Source organism: Lissotriton vulgaris, chromosome 2_1 (assembly GCF_964263255.1).
Source record: "Lissotriton vulgaris chromosome 2_1, aLisVul1.2, whole genome shotgun sequence".
Taxonomy (NCBI): Eukaryota; Metazoa; Chordata; class Amphibia; order Caudata; family Salamandridae; genus Lissotriton; species Lissotriton vulgaris.
In genome coordinates, this window is record NC_141687.1 from 22,972,474 (window position 1) to 22,993,182 (window position 20,709).

At 49.0% G+C, this 20,709-nt stretch overlaps 1 protein-coding gene across 2 annotated transcripts in view; it reads left to right on the plus strand.

Annotated features, from left to right (window-relative positions):
• Nucleotides 1–18,143, plus strand: part of CHPF (chondroitin polymerizing factor) — a 160,268-nt gene extending 142,125 nt beyond the window's left edge. For both annotated transcript variants that reach the window (XM_086954353.1, XM_086954351.1), the window contains 2 exons: nt 1,260–1,442; nt 15,112–18,143. In XM_086954353.1, coding sequence (XP_086810479.1) covers nt 1,260–1,442; nt 15,112–16,374 — 1,446 coding nt within the window. In that variant the 3' untranslated portion in view covers nt 16,375–18,143. The remainder of the gene's footprint in view (nt 1–1,259; nt 1,443–15,111) is intronic.
• Nucleotides 18,144–20,709: the final 2,566 nt, after the last annotated feature.

Consider the following 20,709-nt stretch of genomic DNA (forward strand, 5'->3'; position numbering starts at 1 on the left):
CACTCAATACTATCGAATGTCATTGAGGCATCCAGCGCCATCCATGCCGTCTGGGCGGACCTCACATCTTCTGTCATATATAGCACTCCATAGAGGCGGCGTAAATTGTCGGGTGCTCCTACGTGGCATAAACCCAGAGTGATCGACGTGGACCAAGTCGGGCATAGCCACTAATTGTCAGCTTTGTTATTCTTAACTCCAAATCTACCCACCTTGAAGATATACCATAAAAGTACGTAAGAACAGTGAATTGTACTTGTCTAAAGATACTCATCTTGATGTTATAATTGTAATCTATATTCTTGAATCTATTTTTGACAGAGTATTTTAAAAGCTTGATTGATTTCGTAGAACATCCTTCCAGATCCGGCTGTTTCTTGTTGCATCCCCTGAGATCCTCCCCTGTGGTTAGGTGTGGCGGCAGTAGTGGTTCATTCTTTCAGATGCATGTTCCTTTTTTGATACTGTGCACTGTATGTTGATTTTATTGTGCCTTAAGCAGATGCTGTGCTAGCCCCTATGGGCTTGTAGGGGATAGCCCTACAAGGGGGGAGGGGGATCCTCCAGCTTCAAGAGATTTTATTCTTGGAATGTGTTCAACGTCTAGTGGTTGACTACTTGTCTGTCATTGCTATCAAGCAAGTTCTGTTTCAGGATGTGGCCTGATGACATGTGGTGCTTTATAAATACTTGTACTGCTGTTGTGGGTGTGAGTAGTGTGGAGGCATGGTTCTGTAGCTCACCAGACTCCTAAGTCCAAGTTTTCAAAGTACCAACCCATGCAATGCTTTTACCTGAGCTTTAGTAACATTTAATCATCTTTAAATTCAGAGTTCATAACTGAGGGTTGGCGTTAGGGTGTTTCTGAGCTCTTGTTGCATGTCTGCGTGGAACTCCTCATCTCTCTTCCAAGATCTCAAGAAGTTCTTATTTCTTTTAAGGTAATGTCGAAAGGGTATCCCCATAACTTTGGCTGTTACTTTTCTTTATCCTGTGTTATTATGAGTAGTTAGGGGGTCCTGCTTTAATGTCTTGGGGTACGGTATAAGTCTAAATCCGAAGCAGAGAGAGAGTGAGATGTATGCACCGAACTAAAGTTCTTGTGAAGTTCTCGTAGAGCTGGGATTAGTATTCCACACAGAACACTCTAGTCCACACACTTGAGGGTTATGGGGTACTGTAAAAGGTAGTGCTGTAAATATCCATGTGCAAGTCTTTAGAGTCTAATTACTGTTCTCACTGTACTCTTTGCCTTCCAGGGAGTTTGGTACCGCTACTTCGAGCTGGGTAAAAACACAGATCCAGAGAAGGAGAACGACCTACGTTTCAAGAACGCATTCACCGCCCACCCAGTGCTAGACCCTATCCAGATGTACCGGCTGCACAAGCACTTTGCAAAGATTGAGCTCGAGAAAGCCTATGAGGAGATCCAGCAGCTGCAGGTAAAATATGGAGAGGTGCAGTGTGTAGAACTCTGGACACCTGGGTTGTCTGTGGGGAGGCATCACATGGACCACTGTACTGAAGATCTCAGATCACAGTATTGATGATCAGGTTGGCTCTCCAAGGCTACTGGCGCCCATAATTGTGCATAGTTTGTGCTCGCATGAGACTTGAGAATCTTGCTAAAAGGCATTTCTTTTCTCAAACCAGTTATCCTGCGCAAAGCATTTGTTTTTACCAAGAGTTCATGTTCATGCGTGAAGTCATGTGAGTTACCAGCAAATTCAGTTTTTCTCTAGGCAATCAATCAATCAAGACATTTGTAGAGCGTGCTACATGGGGTGGGGGGGTGCTGCTAGTGATTGAAGAACCAGGTCTTGAGGAGTCTTCTGAAGGCCGGTAGGTCTTGGGTCTGCCGTAGGTTGGTGGGGAGGGTGTTCCAGGTATTGGCGGCGAGGTGGGAGAAGGATCTGCCGCCAGCGGTTGTTCTTCAGATGCAGGGGACAGTGGCAAGGACGAGGCTGGTGAAGCAGAGCTGGCGGACGGGGGAGTAGAAGTTGAGTCATCTGTTAAGGTATGCTGGGCCGGTCTTGAGGAGATCTTTGTGTGCGTGGATGAGGAATTTAAAGGTTATCCTCTTGTTGACGGGGAGCCAGTGCAGGTCTCTCAGGTGGGGTGTGATGTGGCTGCGATGAGGGATGTTGAGGATCAGATGTGCAGAGGGGTTCTGGATGCGTTGCAGTCGTCGCAGGAGCTTGGCCGACGTTCCTGCGTAGAGGGCGTTTCCATAGTCCAGCCTGCTTGAAGATTCTGCGGAGCATTCGGAGGGTGTTGAAACAGGATGAGGAGACAGCGTTGACCTGTTTAGTCATGGAGAGGGTGGAGTTGAGTATGACCCCCAGGTTGCGTGCGTGGTCGGTGGGTGTCGGGCTGTTCCTAGGGTTGTTGGCCACCAGGAGTCGTCCCAGGCTGAAGGGGTGGAGCCGAGGATGAGGACCTCCGTCTTGTCAGAGTTCATCTTCAGCCGACTGTTCCTCATCTATTCAGCGATGGCCTTCATTTCTTCATGGAGGTTGGTTTTGGTAGTGTGAGGGTCTTTGGTGAGGGAGATGATCAGCTGGGTGTCGTCGGCGTAGGAGATAATGTTGGGGTTGTGCTGTCTGGCGACGTGGGCGAGGGGTGCTATGTAGATGTTGGACAGCGTCGGACTGCGGGAGGAGCCCTGGGGTACGCCGTAGATGATTTGGGTGGCAATGGAGCGGAGGGGGGGGTGGGGGGCGGATGCTCCGAGTCTTGCCAGGGAGGAAGGATGTGGTCCAGTCCAGGGCCTTCTTTTGGATCCCGGCGTCGTGTGGGCGTGTTCGTAGTGTGCGGTGGCAGACCGTGTCGAAGGCGGCTGACCGGTCCAGGAGGATGAGGGCTGCTGTTTCTCCGTTGTCAAGCAGGGTCCTGATGTCATCGGTGGCGGCGAGGAGGGCGGTTTTGGTGCTGTGGTTGCTGAGTAACCCGGAGTGGGATGGGTCCAGGATGCTGTTCTCCTCGAGGAAGAGGGTCAGCTGTTTGTTGACGATTTTCTCAGTGACCTTTGCCAGGAATGGGAGCAGGGAGTTGGATCAGAAGTTCTTGGGGTCCGCCTTGGGGTTCTTGAGTAATGCGTTGATCTCAGCGTGCTTCCAGCTTTCCAGGAAGATTGCTGTCTCGAAGGAGGTGTTGATTACTTTCCGAAGATGGGGTGCGATGGCTGTGCTTGCTTTGTTGAAGATGGGTCTAGCGGTGATCCGGAGTGGATGGTGTTCATGGTCCAGCTGGTGTCCTGGTCGTTTACGCTGGTCCATGAGAGCAGGCGATTGGTGCTGGTGTTGGTCGTGGGGCGATGGTTGTTGGGGCGGTCGTGGCGTAGAAACTGTTGTGGATGTTGGGGATCTTTTGGTGGTAGAAGGTGGCCAGCATGTCACACAGGTCTTGTGAAGGCGGGGTGTCATTGGTGTTGGAGCTGGGGTTAGAAAGTTCCTTCATGATGTTGAAGAGCTCTTTGCTGTTGTGTGCGTTGTTATCCAGGCGGTCTTTGAATGAGACCCTCTTGGCTGCTCTGATGAGTTGGTGGTGTCTGCGGGTGGCATTCTTGTGGGCTGCATAGCTGTCCGGTGTTCTATCGCGGAGCCAGTTCTTCTCTAGTTTTCAGCATTTTCGTTTGGAGGCCTGGAGGTCTTAAGTGAACAAGGTGGCTCGCTTGTTGGTGTGGCTGATGGAGGGAGTCTTGAGCGGGGCAAAGGTGTTGGCACAGTCGTTGATCCATTCTCTGAGGTTGCGGGCGGTGGGGTCGATGGAGTCGGTGGGTGGGCTCTGGGCAAGGATGGTGGTTAACTGGTCTTCCGTGACCTTGCTCCAGCAGCATCGAGGCATCTGTTGGGTGCGTTGGTGCGTGGTGGGTGTCCTGAAGGTGAAGTGGAATCAGTGGTGGACGTGGGGGCTAGCGGTGAAGATGGGGTCCAGTGTGTGGCAGGCGGTGTGGGTTGGTGTTGTCACGAGCCTTCTGAGTCTGAGGTTGGCGAGGTTGTCGATCAGGGCGGTGGAGTTGGTGTTGTCGTTGTTCTCGAGGTGGGAGTTCAGGTTCCCAAGGAGGATGTAGTCCGTGGAGGCGAGGCCTGTGCGTGCTGATGAAGTCTGCGATGGAGTCGCTGAACTGTGGTCGGGGTCCGGGGGGGTCTGTAGATGAGGGTTCCTCTGAGGGTGGTGTTGGGGTCGGTGTGAATCTGGAAGTGCATGTGTTCGGCGGTGCTGAGGTTGTCTTCGGTGTTGGTCGAGACTCTGATGGTGTTCCTGTGGACGGTGGCGATTCCTCCTCCTAGGCCATTGGTGCGGTCCCTGCGTGTGGTCTTGTAGCCTCCTGGGATGGCTATGGTGATGTCAGGAGCTAAAGTAGGGTTCAGCCAGGTCTCCGTCAGGAAGGCGATGTCTGGGGAGGTAGAGTTGAGTAGGTCCCAAAGTTTGGCATGTTTGCGGGCGGAGCGGATGTTGAGGAGTATGCATCCTGAGGTAGTTGGGTCCTTCGTTTGTGCAGGCAGAGTGCTGGTGAAGCTGCAGTTCCGGCAGGAGAAGGGTCCTTGGGTGTGCTTCGGGGTTGCCTGGTAGCAGGTGTGTACTCGTCCGGGGTTGAGTGCGTGGAGAGTGCTGGCATCGTAGTGTTTTCGGGCGTTGTGGTGTTTGCGGGGGCCAGGGGTTCTGGCGCTGGGCGCAGTCCAGGTGTGGACGGGCGCAGATGGGCTCCATATATGGGTAGGTTGGAGGGAGTAGCAGCTAGGAGGCGGGAGCGGGCGACCTATGGGAGCGGAGGGCAGAACGGGGTGCGGGCAGAAGTGGGTCAGAGCAAGTGGCAAGTTGAAAACACCAAAGCACAGAATAGAGAAACTGGGATACAGAAGAAAGGTGGGCAACAAAGTAAAATTAAGCAGCAGGCACTATGTGGGTCAGGGTAGAGGCACAGACACAGGCAATCTCCCAATCCCAGACATTTCTGGAAACTAGACCAGCAAGAGTGCCCAAAGTGGTGTGCATTGCACACTATTTTCTCTTACCCAAAATGCTCTACAAATATTTAACTTTCACTCCAATCACAGATTTCCCTTTAATTTCTTTAAGGGAAAGTTCTGGAATTGACGGTAGATCGGCACTAGTCTTACCACTCAGTGTTCCTACACTTCTGATTAAAAAGCATACAGCACTTGTATGGATGAGAATAAGAAAAGCCTCAAGTGCAGTGTGAAAACATCAAAATGTTTCCTTTGACTTTCCATCCTTCTCTGCATTGGGGTAGGGACAGTGTTTAGTCCTGCTGTTAGCTGGCACCCTGAAAACCTAGCTAACACACACATTTATCTGATAGAGACTACTAGCCGTAGATTCCTTAACGTAGAATTATCCGCAGGCGTGAGACTGGATCCGGAAACTTTTGCCCAGCATCCCTGGGCACCTGGGGGGCAGCATCACACGGCTCCTCCCAGGTGTCACCCGCGTCAGGGAGGTCACATAAGTCCCACCTGGCACACATACGTAAGTTTTTCCATTTCCGCTTGCTACGCGGATCCGGTTCATGCTCCTTGCCTGTTTAAGCCTTTCCCTTCTATCCCTCGTGTGTTGTGGTAACGGTGTGCGGACGCCTTTGTGTTTTTCAAGCCTTGTTTGTCTTGTGGACGCATGATGTCGGCGACGAAACCTCACCTCATTTGCATGTGGTGCTTGGGGGAGGATCACAGCTCCACTGATTGCAGGGCATGCCAGCGGTTGAAGCCGAAGTCGCGGTAACGCCGGATGAAACTTCTTTTGGCTCGCATGTCCAGATCGGCCTCGTCGCCTCACTCTGCCTCGGCGGAAGGTTTTCGGAGCGGCCGTCATTGTAGTCATCCTCATCCCTCTCTTGTGCTGCAAAGCGTCGCTTCCCTGTGGATAAGTGTTGCCGTTTGTCCACGATGGCTGGTTTCTGGCCTGTTGGCAGCGTGGACTCTCCCCTGGTGACCTGTTGGCAGCGTGAATCACTCTGGTGATGCAGCCCACGTATCGTCCCCCTATCCACTGTTTCCCAGTGAGGGGGGATCGGAAGCCCAGATGGAGGCATATACGGCGGCTTTGCAGGCCTCGCTGGTTCCTCCTCTTCCTCCTTCCCCCTCCTGGGACGTCAGCGGATCCCATGTGTGGTGCGGGGCCTTCTGCGGCATTGCCAGCAGCTCCGGCGCAGACTGGTTCGGATTCAGGCTTGGAGGATGTGGTGCCGTTGGGGTGCGTCTCTTCGGGGGTTCCTCCTTCGGGCCACGGCGCCCCAGTTTCGCCGCAAACTCCTGCCGGAGTCCCTGAGGTGTCGCGGGAGGTCGCAGGGGGTCGGGTCGCATCCCTGAGCCCCTCTCGGTCCTTAGACAAGGTGGTCCTGTCAAAGGCTGAGGTGATGCCGCTACGGCGCCGGCAGCTGCTGGCCCTGGCGGCGCCACAGGGGTCGGCGGACCCCCCTCGTCCCGTCATGGGTCGAGGCTGGCGGGGGACCCCTCGTCCCTCCCCGGGCCCCTCTCGTTTCTCCGCGCAGGTGGCTGCCTTGTTGGAGGTCAGGTCGAGGCCGGTGGCGCCACAGGGTTCGGAGGGCCCCTCTCGTCCCCTCGTGGGTCAAGGCTGGCGGGGGGCCCCTTGTCAGTTCCCGGGGTTCCACTCGTCCCTCCGCGCGGACGGATGCCTTGCCGGAGGTAGAGTCGGCCTTGGCGCCGCGTCGGGGTCGGCGGACCTCTCTCGTTCCCCCATGGGTCGAGGCTGGCGGGAGCTGTTCAGGTACGCTGCAGGTGCAATTTCCCTTTTGCTGGTTTAGACTGTCTTGGTGGTGCCCCAGGGTGTCTTCCCTGGGTCGCTGTGCTGTGGGCTAGGTCTGACCTGTGTCTGAGATCTAGCATGGTGGCTCTGGTTCTGCTTCTTGAGTCGTGCGCGCGGGACCCTTGCTGAGGTGTGTCCGGGCTCTTCATCACTTTCAGGTTCTTTCTCTTGGAAGCTGAGGTGGTGTGTTCCTCCTTCTTCCTGGTGTAGTCTGGCCGGTCTCCAGGCTGTTCTTCCTGCTTCCGACTGATTTCTTGCTGTCGGCGCCGTTCTGTCTGGTCTGTTGCCTTCCGACTGTGGTGGGCTCGTTTTCTTTTTCCTCTTTTCCTTGGGCCCTCAAGGTTTTTCTTTTCCTCTTCCTTGCCCTGGCATTGGTTGGAGGTTCTGTTGCCTTGTAGGAGCGTGGGGTGCTTCGGCCTCCCCTGCCTTGCCCTTGGTTCTTGGCTCTTTCTTTCTTCTTCCCGCGCCCCACTTTTGGGGTTGGTGGTGCTGTGCTTGAGGGGTTCCCCCCCCCCTTTTTTTGCCTGGGGGGGCCGAGGCTCTTCGCCTGCCTGTTGGACTTGTCCCCTGTGGGACCCTCTGTTATGTCCAGGCTGGTGAGGTCCTTTCGTAGACCCTCCTTCCCCTGGGGTATGACTAGGGTATCTATTCTACATTAAGGAATCTGTGGCTAGTAGTCTCAATCAGATGTACGTGTTACTTGCCTTTGGTAATGATGTATATGGTAGAGACGATTCTAGCCGCAGATTCCTTCATGGCCCGCCATTCTTCCCCATTCTGCCAGGACCTTTCGCTTTGTCTTCTGCATTTGCTTCCTGGGGGATGGCTGTCTCCTGTGTGTGCATTCCCTGTTCTTTTTGCAGGCTTTTCTGTCTTGTTTCTTGTTCCTTACTCCTCTGTTGGTGCTTTGGAGGATGGATCTAGGGGTACTCCTATGCCCCTCTGTTCTGGTTGTTCCAGGTTTGAGGCTTGTCTCGTCCCTTCCCTCCCTCTTTGTCTCTTTGTTACTAAGGGTCCTGAGGCCCCTGTTAGCCTATGAATTGGGGTCACCTGGTCGTGCCTTGCCCTTTGGGGGGTTGTTGCACTCTGTGCCGGGGTTGTCTTGGAGGTTTTCGTTCCCTGTTTATCTTGGAACTGGTGCCCCATCGTTATTCTTGGTTGGGGTCTTGGCTCGGGTACATGTTGTTGTGACATTTTGCTTATGTTCCTCGTCTCCAGGGGAAGGGGGCTGTCTACATGCTGGCAGGGTGGCTGGTCAGGGCTGTGCTCTGCTCTTTCTTCTTTCCCTGGCTTTGGGTACTGCAGTGTTGACACTGCTCCTTATGGTGTTGTTTGTCACCATTCCTTTTTCTTCTCTTTCTCACTGTTCTCTTACTCCCACAGTTTTGTCTGATGGCTCCGCGTCGTGGAGCGGAATAGTTCTCCGAAGAAAACTGACTTGGGCGCGCCGAAGTGGGACTGATGTGACCTCCCTGATGGCACGTACGCAGGCGACGCGTGACGCCGTTCCCCCGGCGCGCGCAGGGATGCTGGGCAAAAAGTTTCCGGATCCAGTCTCACGCCCTGGGGATAATTCTACATTAAGGAATCAGCGGCTATAATAGTCTCTTCCGGAAACAACATTACTGAAGGTAAGTAACTCGTACTTTAAGACTAGACACCCACGAGAGTCCAGGATGGAATGTCTTGTGTGGGACCCTGGACCAAGACTGAATGTCATATGGTTGCTCCATGTCCTGGGTAGCACAGTGGCACAAAGGAAGCACTGGAATTGCTCTAGAACTTTGCCAGCATTCCACCCCTCACCTTTGTGCTTTTTTTGTGCTTTTTTTTATTGATTCCCAGTCTTGTGGAAGGGGCTGGGGAAGGAGGGTGTTATGATACTACTGAGGCAAATGAAGGCAGATACCACTTACCATCAGGCGTGGTTGGGAGGTTTCAATGTCAGCAAGAAGCTGATAGAGACACAATCAGCATGTGATGATTGTGTGGAGAAAGCTTTGGCTCACTTCTGCCCACTCGCAGTCAGCGGTCTAGTCTCTGCTCCCCCTCGCACTATAAAATCAATGCTGCGACGGACGCGCAGCGGGCGCGCCGCGGGGAGCGTGCCTTACGCAAGCCTAAGGCAAGCCCGTATGCGCCAGACCGTGGCCAGGACCCCTGGCCGAGAAGCACATTACTCCAAGGAAGACTTGGTCAATTTGAAACTTCTGTCCCTTGGAACTGCCCTCCCTGTCTCAGCTGGTAAGTTGTTGCTTGCTGAGAATCTTCTCTTGGCAGATCCTCCACAGGCGTGCTTAGGGACCCCGTTGGGCCTGAAGGTCGCTTTATTGAATACTCGGTCTCTTGCCAAGCACAGCCTTTAAATCTTCACTCTTTTGCAGGAGACAGTTGGATATTTTAGCTCTGTCAGACACCTGGCTTGACGAGACGTCCAGGCCTGACTTAGTGGCCTCTCTCCCTCCTCAGTTTACTGCCTGGACTTACAATCGCCAAGGCAACAAAAGAGGTGGAGGGGTTGCGCTTTTTAGCCGTAGGACACTGGCTTCACAGAGAGTAGTGGAGGAAATCCTAGATGGGGCAGAAGTCCTGGGAATCAAACTCTGGCTCACTGCCTCATGTTTGATAGTGGTAGTGGTGTACCACCACCTACAACCCTCCCCCTATTCAATGATTTGTTTTTTGAAGTAATAAGCGATCTTCGCTCAAGATATCTACACATTTTGGTCCTTGGTGACTTTAATTCTCAGTGGGAGCTGACCCCGAGAGAGGGTATGGCCTGTAAATTGGACTATGTTATGACCACGCTAGGGCTACGTCAAATCGTGGAGTACCCCACTCATGAGAAGGGCCACACCTTAGACCTTATCTGGACTACGTCCGCCGTCCATCTTCAGGCCAAATGTACGCTGTGCAGCTGGTCTGATCATTCACTGATCAGTCTCCTCCTTCCGATTGACAGTCGCCTCCAGCAGGTGGTGGAAGGTATTACGGAACTGGCGTAAATTAGAGGCTACTAATTTGAGGGATGCTTTGAGCAGGTTATTTGCCCCTAGATCTGTGTTCATGGACCCAGATTCAGAACTTGAAGCACTTTCCCATCGATTAAGGATAGCCATTGACGAAGTTACCCCCGTTCGGAGGGTTAGGATCATGCATAGCGCTATAAGGGACCCATTGTACACCACGAGCTGAGAGTGGAAAAGCAAGCTCTCCGTCAAGCCGAGCGTTCATGGCGGAAATCTCTTGGCCAAGGAGAGTTTTAAAGCTAAATTGGCTCATTACAAGGCCTCCCTTATTAGAACTAAGTCTGCCCACTATGAAGCTAGGATTAGTGAGGCAAGTGATAAGCAAAAAGAGATATTCACTGTACTCAGAGAGCTGAGTAGGCCGACTGAGCAAAAAACAGTCACCACTCAAGTTGACTGTGATAACATTCAGAGCTTCTTTCTAACTAAAGTAGGAGACATCGTCACGGCTATTAAAATACGCATATCACCCCCTGCCTACTCCTGGCGGAGGAGGAGCCCTCTAATTTTCTGGACTTCTCTCTGTCTCAGTTTCTTGTGCTCGAATCACACGACCTGGCCTGTCGCGTGACTAAAGTTAAATCTGGGTCACCTGAGGACCTGTGTCCTCCAAAGGTAAACTGCCTTCCTTTTTGCAGTGAATTCTGGTAGTTTGTGAGACTAGTTTTTGTGTTCAGGAGAATATTAACTGCATTGCACACCGTTATTGATGCCTTAAAGCTCTGTCGCAGTCCATGGTAGGATTAAAAATTGTCATTTTTCTTGGCCTCACAGGCATCCTCTTCCCCGGCTCTTTTCAAGTTGTCTTATATCAAACTGCATGAACTGTGTGCATCGTGCTGACCGATCTTTCTCCTCCGTGTCAAAAGAAAAGTGCTTGATAAGGTATTGGCAGCTTGCTTGATGTAAGTGATCCGTACTATCATAGCCCCAGGCCAATCAGGCGTCCTGCCCTGATGCCAACCAGGCACACCCTCCTGCGACTGGGTATCTGGTGCATGAGGAGTGACTGCAGGAGCCGACATTTCTTCTAGCATTGGATGCCAAAAAGGCATTTGATTGCATCGAATGGTTTTACATGATGGCACTGCTGGTAAGGTTGGGCTTTGACTCTTCGTTCCGGGCTTGGGTACGGCTTCTGTATACAAGTCTCACGGTCCAGATCCACATTAATGAAACCATGTTGAAAGAGTTCGTACTGGGAGAGGCACAAAGCAGGGCTGTCTCCTGTCCCAATGCTCGTCTTCGCGATAGTAACGAAGCCTGTGGCTAATTGGATCCGCTGGTTGCACATCGACTACGAATTAGAAGAATTTGTCTCAATATGAGGGGATGATGTCCCGTTGAACCTGGCGGAGCTGGAAAAAGCCTGGAGGTGTTTGAGATCTTAGGAAAGTACTTTGGACCTTGTTTTAATTGGAGTAAGTATTCCATATACCCACTGATTGGGTGGAGACCCAGGTCAGATTGGCATTGTCCAATACCTAGAGAGGAAAGGAGATTCAGATACCTGGGAATTTGTCACCAGAGAGCAGCAGCTCTTTGATGCTAGGAACCGTAGCCGATTGCTCTAGGAAATAAAGATGTGACAATGTGGTTTCATATGTGCATAATGAACTGAGCCGTTCTATATAAAATGATTTACCTACCTAAGTTCCTATACGCCATCCAAAACACCTCTTGGAGGCCCCTGAGCTTTTTTGTGTCGGTCGAGGTTGAAACCTAGCTGCTGTTGTGGGATATGCGTGCGGTGCTCATTTCTGACAGTGACCAGAAATCCCTTTGATGGTGGCAAAGACCTACTTTGCAGCCCTTCTGGTGACACTTAACGACTGGTATTTGCACAGCAGGTAGAACCTTCATTGTGGACAGACCCGCTCTGGACCCAAAGGGATCTGTGGCACCGGGAACCTGCCCTCATTATACACCCTCACAAGAAGGGTATGTAAGGCATGGAGAGGGGCAACCAAAAAACTGGAGGGCAGAATGTAGTGACTGGAGACCTCATTATGGGAGGCGATAACCCTGCCCCTCGTAGGCGGTGGAAGGGCATAGGAAGTGGGTGTGTGATGGACATATCAAAGTTGAGGGATTTTTGGACAGACCAGGGCATGAAGTCATTCACTGACCTCAGTCACACTAGAAGTTGACGGGAAGCCAATACTAGGGGCTAAATACAGGCCAGGCACCTCCTGCATAGACCTAGAAGTCCCCCTTGGAACACAGAGTGCTGGGGCTCTCCCTACATCTCCTTGCAGTCTCCGCATCCTACTGGCGAAAAGCACCCCCCACCACTTACGCCCCTTGAGGGAATTATGGACTAAGTGGGAGAGGGTTCTTGGCAGGTTGAAGATGAGGACTCTGGCTAGAGGCGCCGTTACAGTGGATAGATGGCGATCAGAGCAGGGTTCAGGCTCATCCAGCTGAAAATCCTACAGCGGATCAAGACTGTTAGCCATGGCTGGGCAATAACGGATAGATGCCTCGGGATGCACGCAGAGGGGTAGGCCCTGATGGCACGCCCATTATAGAAAGGGGTCCAGCACAAGATGTTGCACGCAACGGAGGGACAAGTGGAGCTTAATTCATGGGTGCTTATGCTCTGACTCGGGAGTAACACACGTTTGGTAGATAGGAGCTCCTTTTCATTAACGTAGCTCTAAGGATTGCCAGACGGGAAGTCTTCCAGAAGTGGGGTAGTCCCACCAACCCGATGGTAGATAGGTGGGAAGTCAATATGGAATGGTGCATTCGGGCAAAAGAACAGGTATATGTAGCTCATGCACGCCCAAGCAAATTTCCAAAATCTGGGGCTCATGGAGGAGCCTGGCATACGAACCATCATGAAGAGCCCTGTTAGGGACAGTGGTATAAGGAATGGGCAGAGAAAAGAGACGAGAGCTATAAAAAATTTAAAATCAAATCAAGGTTGCACAATGATGCACGACCCCGCCAGTAATGAGTGGTAAGGATTCATTCAGTCTGTTATCGAATTGTTCGACAAATGCATTCATAGTATCCTTCCATGTCAGCAGTACACAATGTGCACACACCTGGACTTTCATTAGTCACACCTGTGATTTGTGTGAGGTTAAGCTTTAAAAAAGAAAAGGATAGGTGCCTTATTTAGACTCTGGAATGTAGGTCAGATAAAGTTAGGAACCGCAATAAAAATAAAAGGTCGAAGAACCTGCTGGTGCCGCTTAGTTAGGTCTTCTCGACAAATTTAGTGCTTACATAGGACAGCGCTACAACATGAATAGCCAGGACCTAAGGCCAAGGTGACCTTTGCTGAAAGGTTCGAGTGCCTGAAAGAGTTTGTGAACTCTCCGCATTAATATGAACCGTGAGACACCATCTCAAAGACATGTCTACCTTCTGCCCTGGCATCCCAGGATTGCGATTCGGAACCTCCGAGGCCTAGAATGTAGTAAAATGATCCCAAAAACAATTCTATGAAACGTAGTCGCCACTCACTGTCTGGAGTGAAACGATTGGTGCCAATGGCCAGTTCAAGAAGTCTCTGTATCCAGGTAACTGAGCAGAGTGGAAAATAGTTTACGGTGCTAGGCAGCAAAGCATGGACCCAACTGCCTTCTCACCTCCGATTTCTGAACACTGAAGATGCATTAAAAACCATGAGGCCTGGCCTTTCCAATTCCAAGCCCCAGATGCACTCCACACACCATTATTTGATTGGTCTGTCTGGCTCTACGACAAAGTTCAGTGTCACCTAGAGTCGCGCCAGAATGCTCCTCTACGAGCGGCAGAGCGCTTTAGAAATGCACCATTCATTCATTCAGTTAGCAGTCTGAACGTCTGCGTCTGCATTGCAGGCCAATGTGCAGGGTGGCACAGCTTTCACAGCCATGGTCAAGTGTGGTAGAGTGGCATTGAGTGGCATAGAGTGGAGTGGCGTATTGTAGAGTGTGCATGGTGGTGTAGCGCACTGACATTACAGATAACCCTTTTCAATTGAAATGACCATTACTTTTGCACAGAGTGTTACTGATAAAACTATACAACGCACAAACTAGAACGTGTTGAAATGTCATCACCTACTGTATTTATTTGTTTTGATCGAATTAATATAGTTGTTTTCGCCACACTTCAGAATGAATTTCTTTTTTTTAAATTTGTTTTCCTAATTGAGATATCTTCTGAAAAATCTGCTCAGTTTCTTTGCAAACATTTACATTCTGTTGTGTGCTAGAAAAGCAACCTTACCTTTCACAGCAAGATTGTCGCATGAATCCTCTCCCTTTAAAGTCAGAGAAAAAAAAACGCCAAGCTCTCTCAGAATACAGAGCCTAACATTTGACCTCAGTCTTTGAAGTCACAGGAAATGTGACAAGATGAGAACAGGATTTAAGGTCGGTCTACAGTAAGTGACCACTGTGGAAGAATACAAGGAGCGATGGTGAACAGTCTATGCTCAACGGGAGGGACTAACTCAGACCGGCAGCCTAATACTAATAAAGCCAGCAAATAGAAACCAAGCAACTGAGTTGCAAAGCACAAAGCCAATGATAAGCGATGGGTAGAATACATTCACGGGGAAGATGTCCGAATGTCCCTAAGACGTCTTCAGCAAAGCAGACCTCTGCATTGTCTGGTAGGTCTCGACCTAAAAATTTGCGAGTAAAGGCAAGCGGCCAGGACAGAAGGGGCGCCAATACTGAATGGTGTCACACAGCAGTAGGAGGGTTTCTGCTCATCTATAAAATGGGGCGCCAGATTGAGCTCCAGAGGGTCCCTGGGTGCCTGTCTTAAAGATTCTGAGATTTTGTAATCAGGAGGAATCGTCTCTGTAGATGTCTGAAGCCGGGTAAGCAAGACAATAGATGTGAATTCATACACAAGAGACTTTTTTCCCGAGTTAAGCCACTAAACAAGCAGTTTTACTGATTCATTCACAGTTAACAAAAGGTCCTGGATGGTGGATTCTGGATCAGTATCAAGATAAATTTTTAGCATTCATGGCACGAGTCCTTCTAGGCATTAGAAGTGACAAATCCAAGCCCACTGTTAAGCATGTATCTGCTATATCTGGAGGAAACCCACATGTGTGGCTTTAAGGTCACCTCAAAGATCAGGTTTGTCAGAGTGGTGAGTCCCCAACCTAGACTCAAACTGAGGACTTTTGTTACAGGCAAGTAATAACCTCTTCTTGTGAATAATCTGTCTGTTTTGATGTAGGAACTACCTTTAAATATGTTAATTGGTCATGAAAAATGGATGAGTATTAGGCAGAAGTCAGTCTTGCATTAATATTTGTCTTATTTTGTTACAGTTGGAAATTAAGAATACGAGTGGCCTTTCCGCTGATGGAGACCAGAGCGCTACCTGGCCCATTGGAATCAAGAGGCCGTTCCAGCCCAAGACTCGCTTTGAGGTGCTCCGCTGGGATTACTTTACGGAGGACCAGGTGTACTCTTGCATTGATGGCTCGCCCAAGTGTGACCTTGGAGGTGTGGATCTCGCCGACGTGGCTGATGTCATCAGCACAGCCATGGAGGAGCTAAATAAGAAGTACCAGCCAGTGCTACATATCCACAAGCAGCAGCTAGTCAACGGATACAGGCGCTTCGACCCGACACGAGGCATGGAATACACCCTCGATCTCCAGCTGGAGGTGGTGACCCAGAAGGGTCATAGTCGCTCCATAACCAAGCGGGTCCACCTGGTACGGCCACTAAGTGATGTGGAAATCATCCCCATGCCCTATGTGACAGAGGCCAGCCGCATCAACATTATTCTTCCCCTTACAGTCCATGACCGTGAGTACGTGGCTCACTTCCTGGAAGTCTACGCTGCCACAGCCTTTGAGACCAATGAAAACTCGCTGCTGACATTCCTCTTTGTCTATGACCCCTTTGAGGCCCAACAGGTCAGCCAGAATGACATATTTAGCCAGGTGAAGGCCAAGATTGCAGAGTATGAGCGCAAGTACTCTAATGTCAAGATCCCCTGGATCAGTGTCAAGGCAGACGCACCGTCACAGATCAAAATCATGGATATCATCTCGAAGAAGCACCCTGTGGACACTTTGTTCTTTGTTGCAGGCGTCAACAGCGAAGTGAATTCGGAGTTCTTAAACCGTTGTCGTATGAACACCATAAACAGTTGGCAGGTGTTCTTCCCCATCCATTTCCAGGGCTACAACCCCACTGTTGCTTACCATGGCCAGCAATCCCCTGCCAACATTGAGCTAGTGCGTGATGCTGGCCGCTTTGATCGAGATGTTTTTGACGAAGCCTGTTTCTATAATGCAGACTACATGGCAGCCCGGACCAAGATGGCCACTGATGTACAAGAGAATGAAGAAATCCTGGAAACACTAGACATCTACGACATGTTTGTGAAGTACTCCAATCTCCATGTTTTCCGGGCAGTGGAACCAGCACTGTTACAGAAGTATCGCCAACGCACATGCAACCCACGGCTTAGCGAGGAGATTTACCATCGATGTGTACAAAGCAACCTGGAGGGTTTAGGCTCCCGGTCCCAGCTGGCCATGCTTCTGTTTGAGCAGGAGCAGGGAAACAGCACTTGACCCAAGTGAGGACTAGGGCTCTACAGTGGAGACCGGTCTGACGGAGTGCAGGTTACGCACCAACACAAGAACTCTCGTTTCCAGAGCACTCAACTCTGGACTGATGAAGTTACTTTAGGAGTTTCTTTTGTATGTTAAACTATGGTTCGGATTATATGCTGGACGTGAAGTTAAAAAAAACTCCTTCCGAACAAAGAAAGCAATCAAAGGCTCGGTGTGTGGGGCAAGTGTGAATGTGTCTGTGTGTAGATCAGTGTGTCACTTGGCACAGCTAGTGCAATTAAAGGCTACATATATTTTGGGTAAGCATTTGTGCATTTTCATATGGTGCTTGGGTGGGATGCAGGAGTGTTGGTAACACTCCTTGAAGTGATCTCAGCATTTCTTCTTTGTGTCTGGGTAGGGTGTTGGGCATCTGTCTGGGAGTTTGTGTTACAGTTTGGTCTCATCGGGTCTGTTGTACAGATCTGAGAGGTGAGGAGCATTGGTACAAAGACCTTTTTGTTGTCAAGGACTGTGTGAAGGTCTGTAGAATGAAATATTTGTGTGTCTCTTTGTTTCATGTTTAGGCGTTCTGATCAACCATTTGTTCATGCCTGAGAAACATGAATGGAAATAATGAACAAAACTTTCACCAAAGCTTGAAGCTCACTTTTTGAAAGAACAAAATCTGTGCTGATTCTTCTCCGGCCCCAGAAGGACTCTGGAGTCTGAGTGTATGGAGTGTGCTTGTTTCTGGTTTCTGCTTAACTTACCTTTACACATGATTTGTTGTTCTCCATTCTTCTTTGCTGCACACTTAAAACTTCGCTTTACATTTCAGTTTTTGTCAGTCAGTAACCGCACTTTGCTGCCGGCAGAGCCTGACAAGTCATAACATGCGCTGCTTTCTTTGAGGGGGGTCAGCTGCTCCGTAAAGGACATCAGGGGTCCTCGTGGTGGGACAACTGCAGAAGCCCTGTAAATGATCACGATTTGGCCTGCCATTCGTCTTTGTTGGGTGCGGTTGATGCTTTAAATGTTTAATACGGTTGTGATGAAGCTTATGCAGCCTTACGTGGCGTTCCTTAGGTAAAGTGAGCGAGTACATGCGTGTCACTGATGGATGAACACTTACCCTCCGCATCTTCCCAAAAGGTGCGAGGCCTCCGGCTACTCATCACTCTTACTTGTTCTTTCAAAGTTGTCCTAAAAGCACGGTTTAGCAGCCTTTCAGCCCTTGTGCCGAAGGGCGCCCCTTACCCTACCTCACCGCTCTGGCCAGTGGATGTGACTCTCTAGTTGGGTCTGTAGCAAGACTGCTTTGAAAGGGGGAATACGGTCCTCTGCACACCACAAAAATGTATACCCTTTGAACTCATTCCAAACTTGAATGTTCACTTAATAATAGAAGATTCTGCCAGCTGTTTAAAAAAAGTTTTTTTTATAAAAGAAAATTGTTCTTTCTGCAATGTAAAATGTCTTTGGTACTTTTGTAAATGATAAGTTGGGGAAGGTTTGAGGCTTGCGAGGGTGCGTCATTGGGGTTGGGGGTACCAGTTACTAGGTAGCTTCATTTTGCCCATTGAGTTAAACGCGTGTGAGACTTGTGCAGACTGTATGAATAAGAAGTTCTAAAGTTGAAACCATAAGGTTCTGTGCATTAAACAGGCTGTGAAGGAAGATTGGAACTTGCACAATCATATTTTTAAAATATATATATATGTCTATTTAATGATTTATGTAAGTTTATTGATATGACACTAATAAAATACAAAGATGTTTCTTGAGTTGTGTTTTCTTGTCCCAAGTCTTTTCTTTTGCTGTACTGTTAAAGTTAGGCACAGCTTAAGTGGTTTTGATAGTTTACGTATAAAGTTGTCTTGTTAAAACGAATAGCATGCTGCTTATTTGTGAAAGGTTTTAATACAAAAACTTTAGTGTCCTGATGTAAATAAGCTATTCAGCTTCCATTCCATCTACTATGTGGTTGACCGTTTCCAAACCATGATATGATTGGGCGCTAAAGCCATAATGTTTATACTATCTAGTTTTACACAAGTAACACTAGCATATTCTTCTGTAAAATTATGTTTAGTCTTACGGCTGGGGCCCCTACAATGATGTTGGGGTAACCTTTAGAAATAAAATGCAGGAGAAGTTTCAACCCCGACACAGAAGGTATGTTGAAAGCTGCTGGACTTGAAACAGGCGGCGGAAGGAAGTTGAGGATTGAATGCCTCAAGCAGTACTTCTGGACACTGGATTGGTGCCAGGTTATCATTTTCAGATGTAGGTGACTACTACAGAGGATTGGTCTTTGATGCCTTGACACTGTCACTCGCTCAATTGCTCCTTGAGAACAGCCTTGGGTGGACACACCTCTGTCCTGTTCACAGGTCACTTTGTATGATGGAAAGTAACAAAGAACAAGAAGCTCTATTTCTTCAGATTTGTCACTGGAAATAATGATGCAGTTCAAGGACAAAACAGGTGTTGGAAAATGATGAACTTTTATATTTGAAGTCCGTGTTCACAAGTCAGGCAGTCTGATGTTCCTGCTGCTTGCCCCTCCTATGGTCTACAGCTGCAGGATATCACATTTACTCATAGGCACTCCCAAATTAATGTATTGATTAAATCTTGCGGATCGGTGGACTCACCATGCACCCTATGGTAGCCTTTTTTTTTTTAAGTTTGAGTTTATTGAAGAAATAAAGAAGGGAAGGAGAGGGAAGGGGAAAGGGATACAATCATCATGATGATAAACATATACATAAAATAAGCAATTCAATAAAAACTCTCATTAAAGGCAAATCTAACAAGCATGAAGATTACATGAACATCACCTACGTATATGAATGAAAGGTACCATAAAGTATAGCAGAACATAATAGCATAACAAAAAGGCATTAAAGAAACAAGAAACTCATGGTGGTTTGCGCTCCTCAACTGTGCTAGGGTCTGGAGAGGCATGTGTTGGAGCAAAGGAGGAGAGATATGTTACCAAAGGGAGCCAAATCAGGTCGCGCTTAATTGCTAGGGAAATGGGAGGTACGTAATTAGTATCTAGGCGATGATGGAAGCAGACTGCATTCCACCAGGATTGATAAGACATTGGCAGCCTGTTTCCAATTAGAAGTAATGGTGTGGAAGGCCACAGCAACTAAAAGGTCAAGTAATAGATAATGAGAAGAGGATTGTGGAAGTGACGATGATAGGGAACCTAGAAACACTTGTGAAGGGGAAAAAGGGATTTGAAACTGGAATATCTTTTATATTTGCGTCCAAACTAGATGCCAGAACTTGGAGATAGGAGGGCAATCAAACAGCATGTGCTTGAGATCTGCAATGGGACAAGAACAGGACCAACAAAAAGGGGATGTGTCAGGTAAAAAACGGGATAAAGCAGATGGAGTACATAAAGTTCTGTTATAAATGAAATATAAGGTTTGGGTAGTATTAGCAGCTCTAGAGGCTTTATGAATCTTAGCCCATATTTAGTCCCAAAAATGTACTGGCCAATCTTGAGAAAGATCCAACTCCCATTTCAGTCTGTCAATGGCGTACCGGAAAGAGTTATAAATAGCAGAAGCTGAGGGAGAGGATTCCAATAGTAAAGAAGTAGCTTTGCGGTGCAAAGGAATATCGGTAGACGGCGACAAGCAGCGAAGATATAAGATCAGGACTGGGAGAAGGGCATTATATTGCGACCGAGCAGAAGAAGGCAATTAGAAAGAGGATTGAAGTTCCTGGAATGAGAGGAGTATCTTGAGAGATTAATTGTGAGATCCAACGTAATCCTCGAATGCCATGTCTTCCAAAATATGGTGCGATTGCAAATTTTGTAATGAGAATTGTGCTAGATCGGCTGTTCGTGAATGGAAAGGAGGGAGGGATACGATGAGGTTAAGTAAGGTAGGAGAAGTTTACGGGAATGAGGTATAACAGGTGTACGTAGGCGAACTAAAGAAGATATGAAGGATAAGAACTCTCGAAAGGTAAAAGGGGAAAGAAAGGAAGATTCCATACTTAACCAGACGGGCGGATAATAAGGAAGGTCAGAAGAGCACCAACGGGACGATTGTTTCAAAGAGAAGGCTCGATGATATGCTCTGAAATCCGGAAAGCGTACACCAGACTTGGCCTTCCCCTTACGCAATGAAGCCAAAGCTATCTGAGACCGCTTGCCATTCCATAAGAATTTCAGCAACAAGTAGTCAATCCGTTTAAAGAAGGAAACTGGGATGTGCACAGGAAGCATGGAAATGGTATAAAGAAGAAGAGGGGATAACCTTGTTTTTATAGAATTGAACCGACCCCACCAGGACAGAGAGTGGATTCCAACGTTGAATA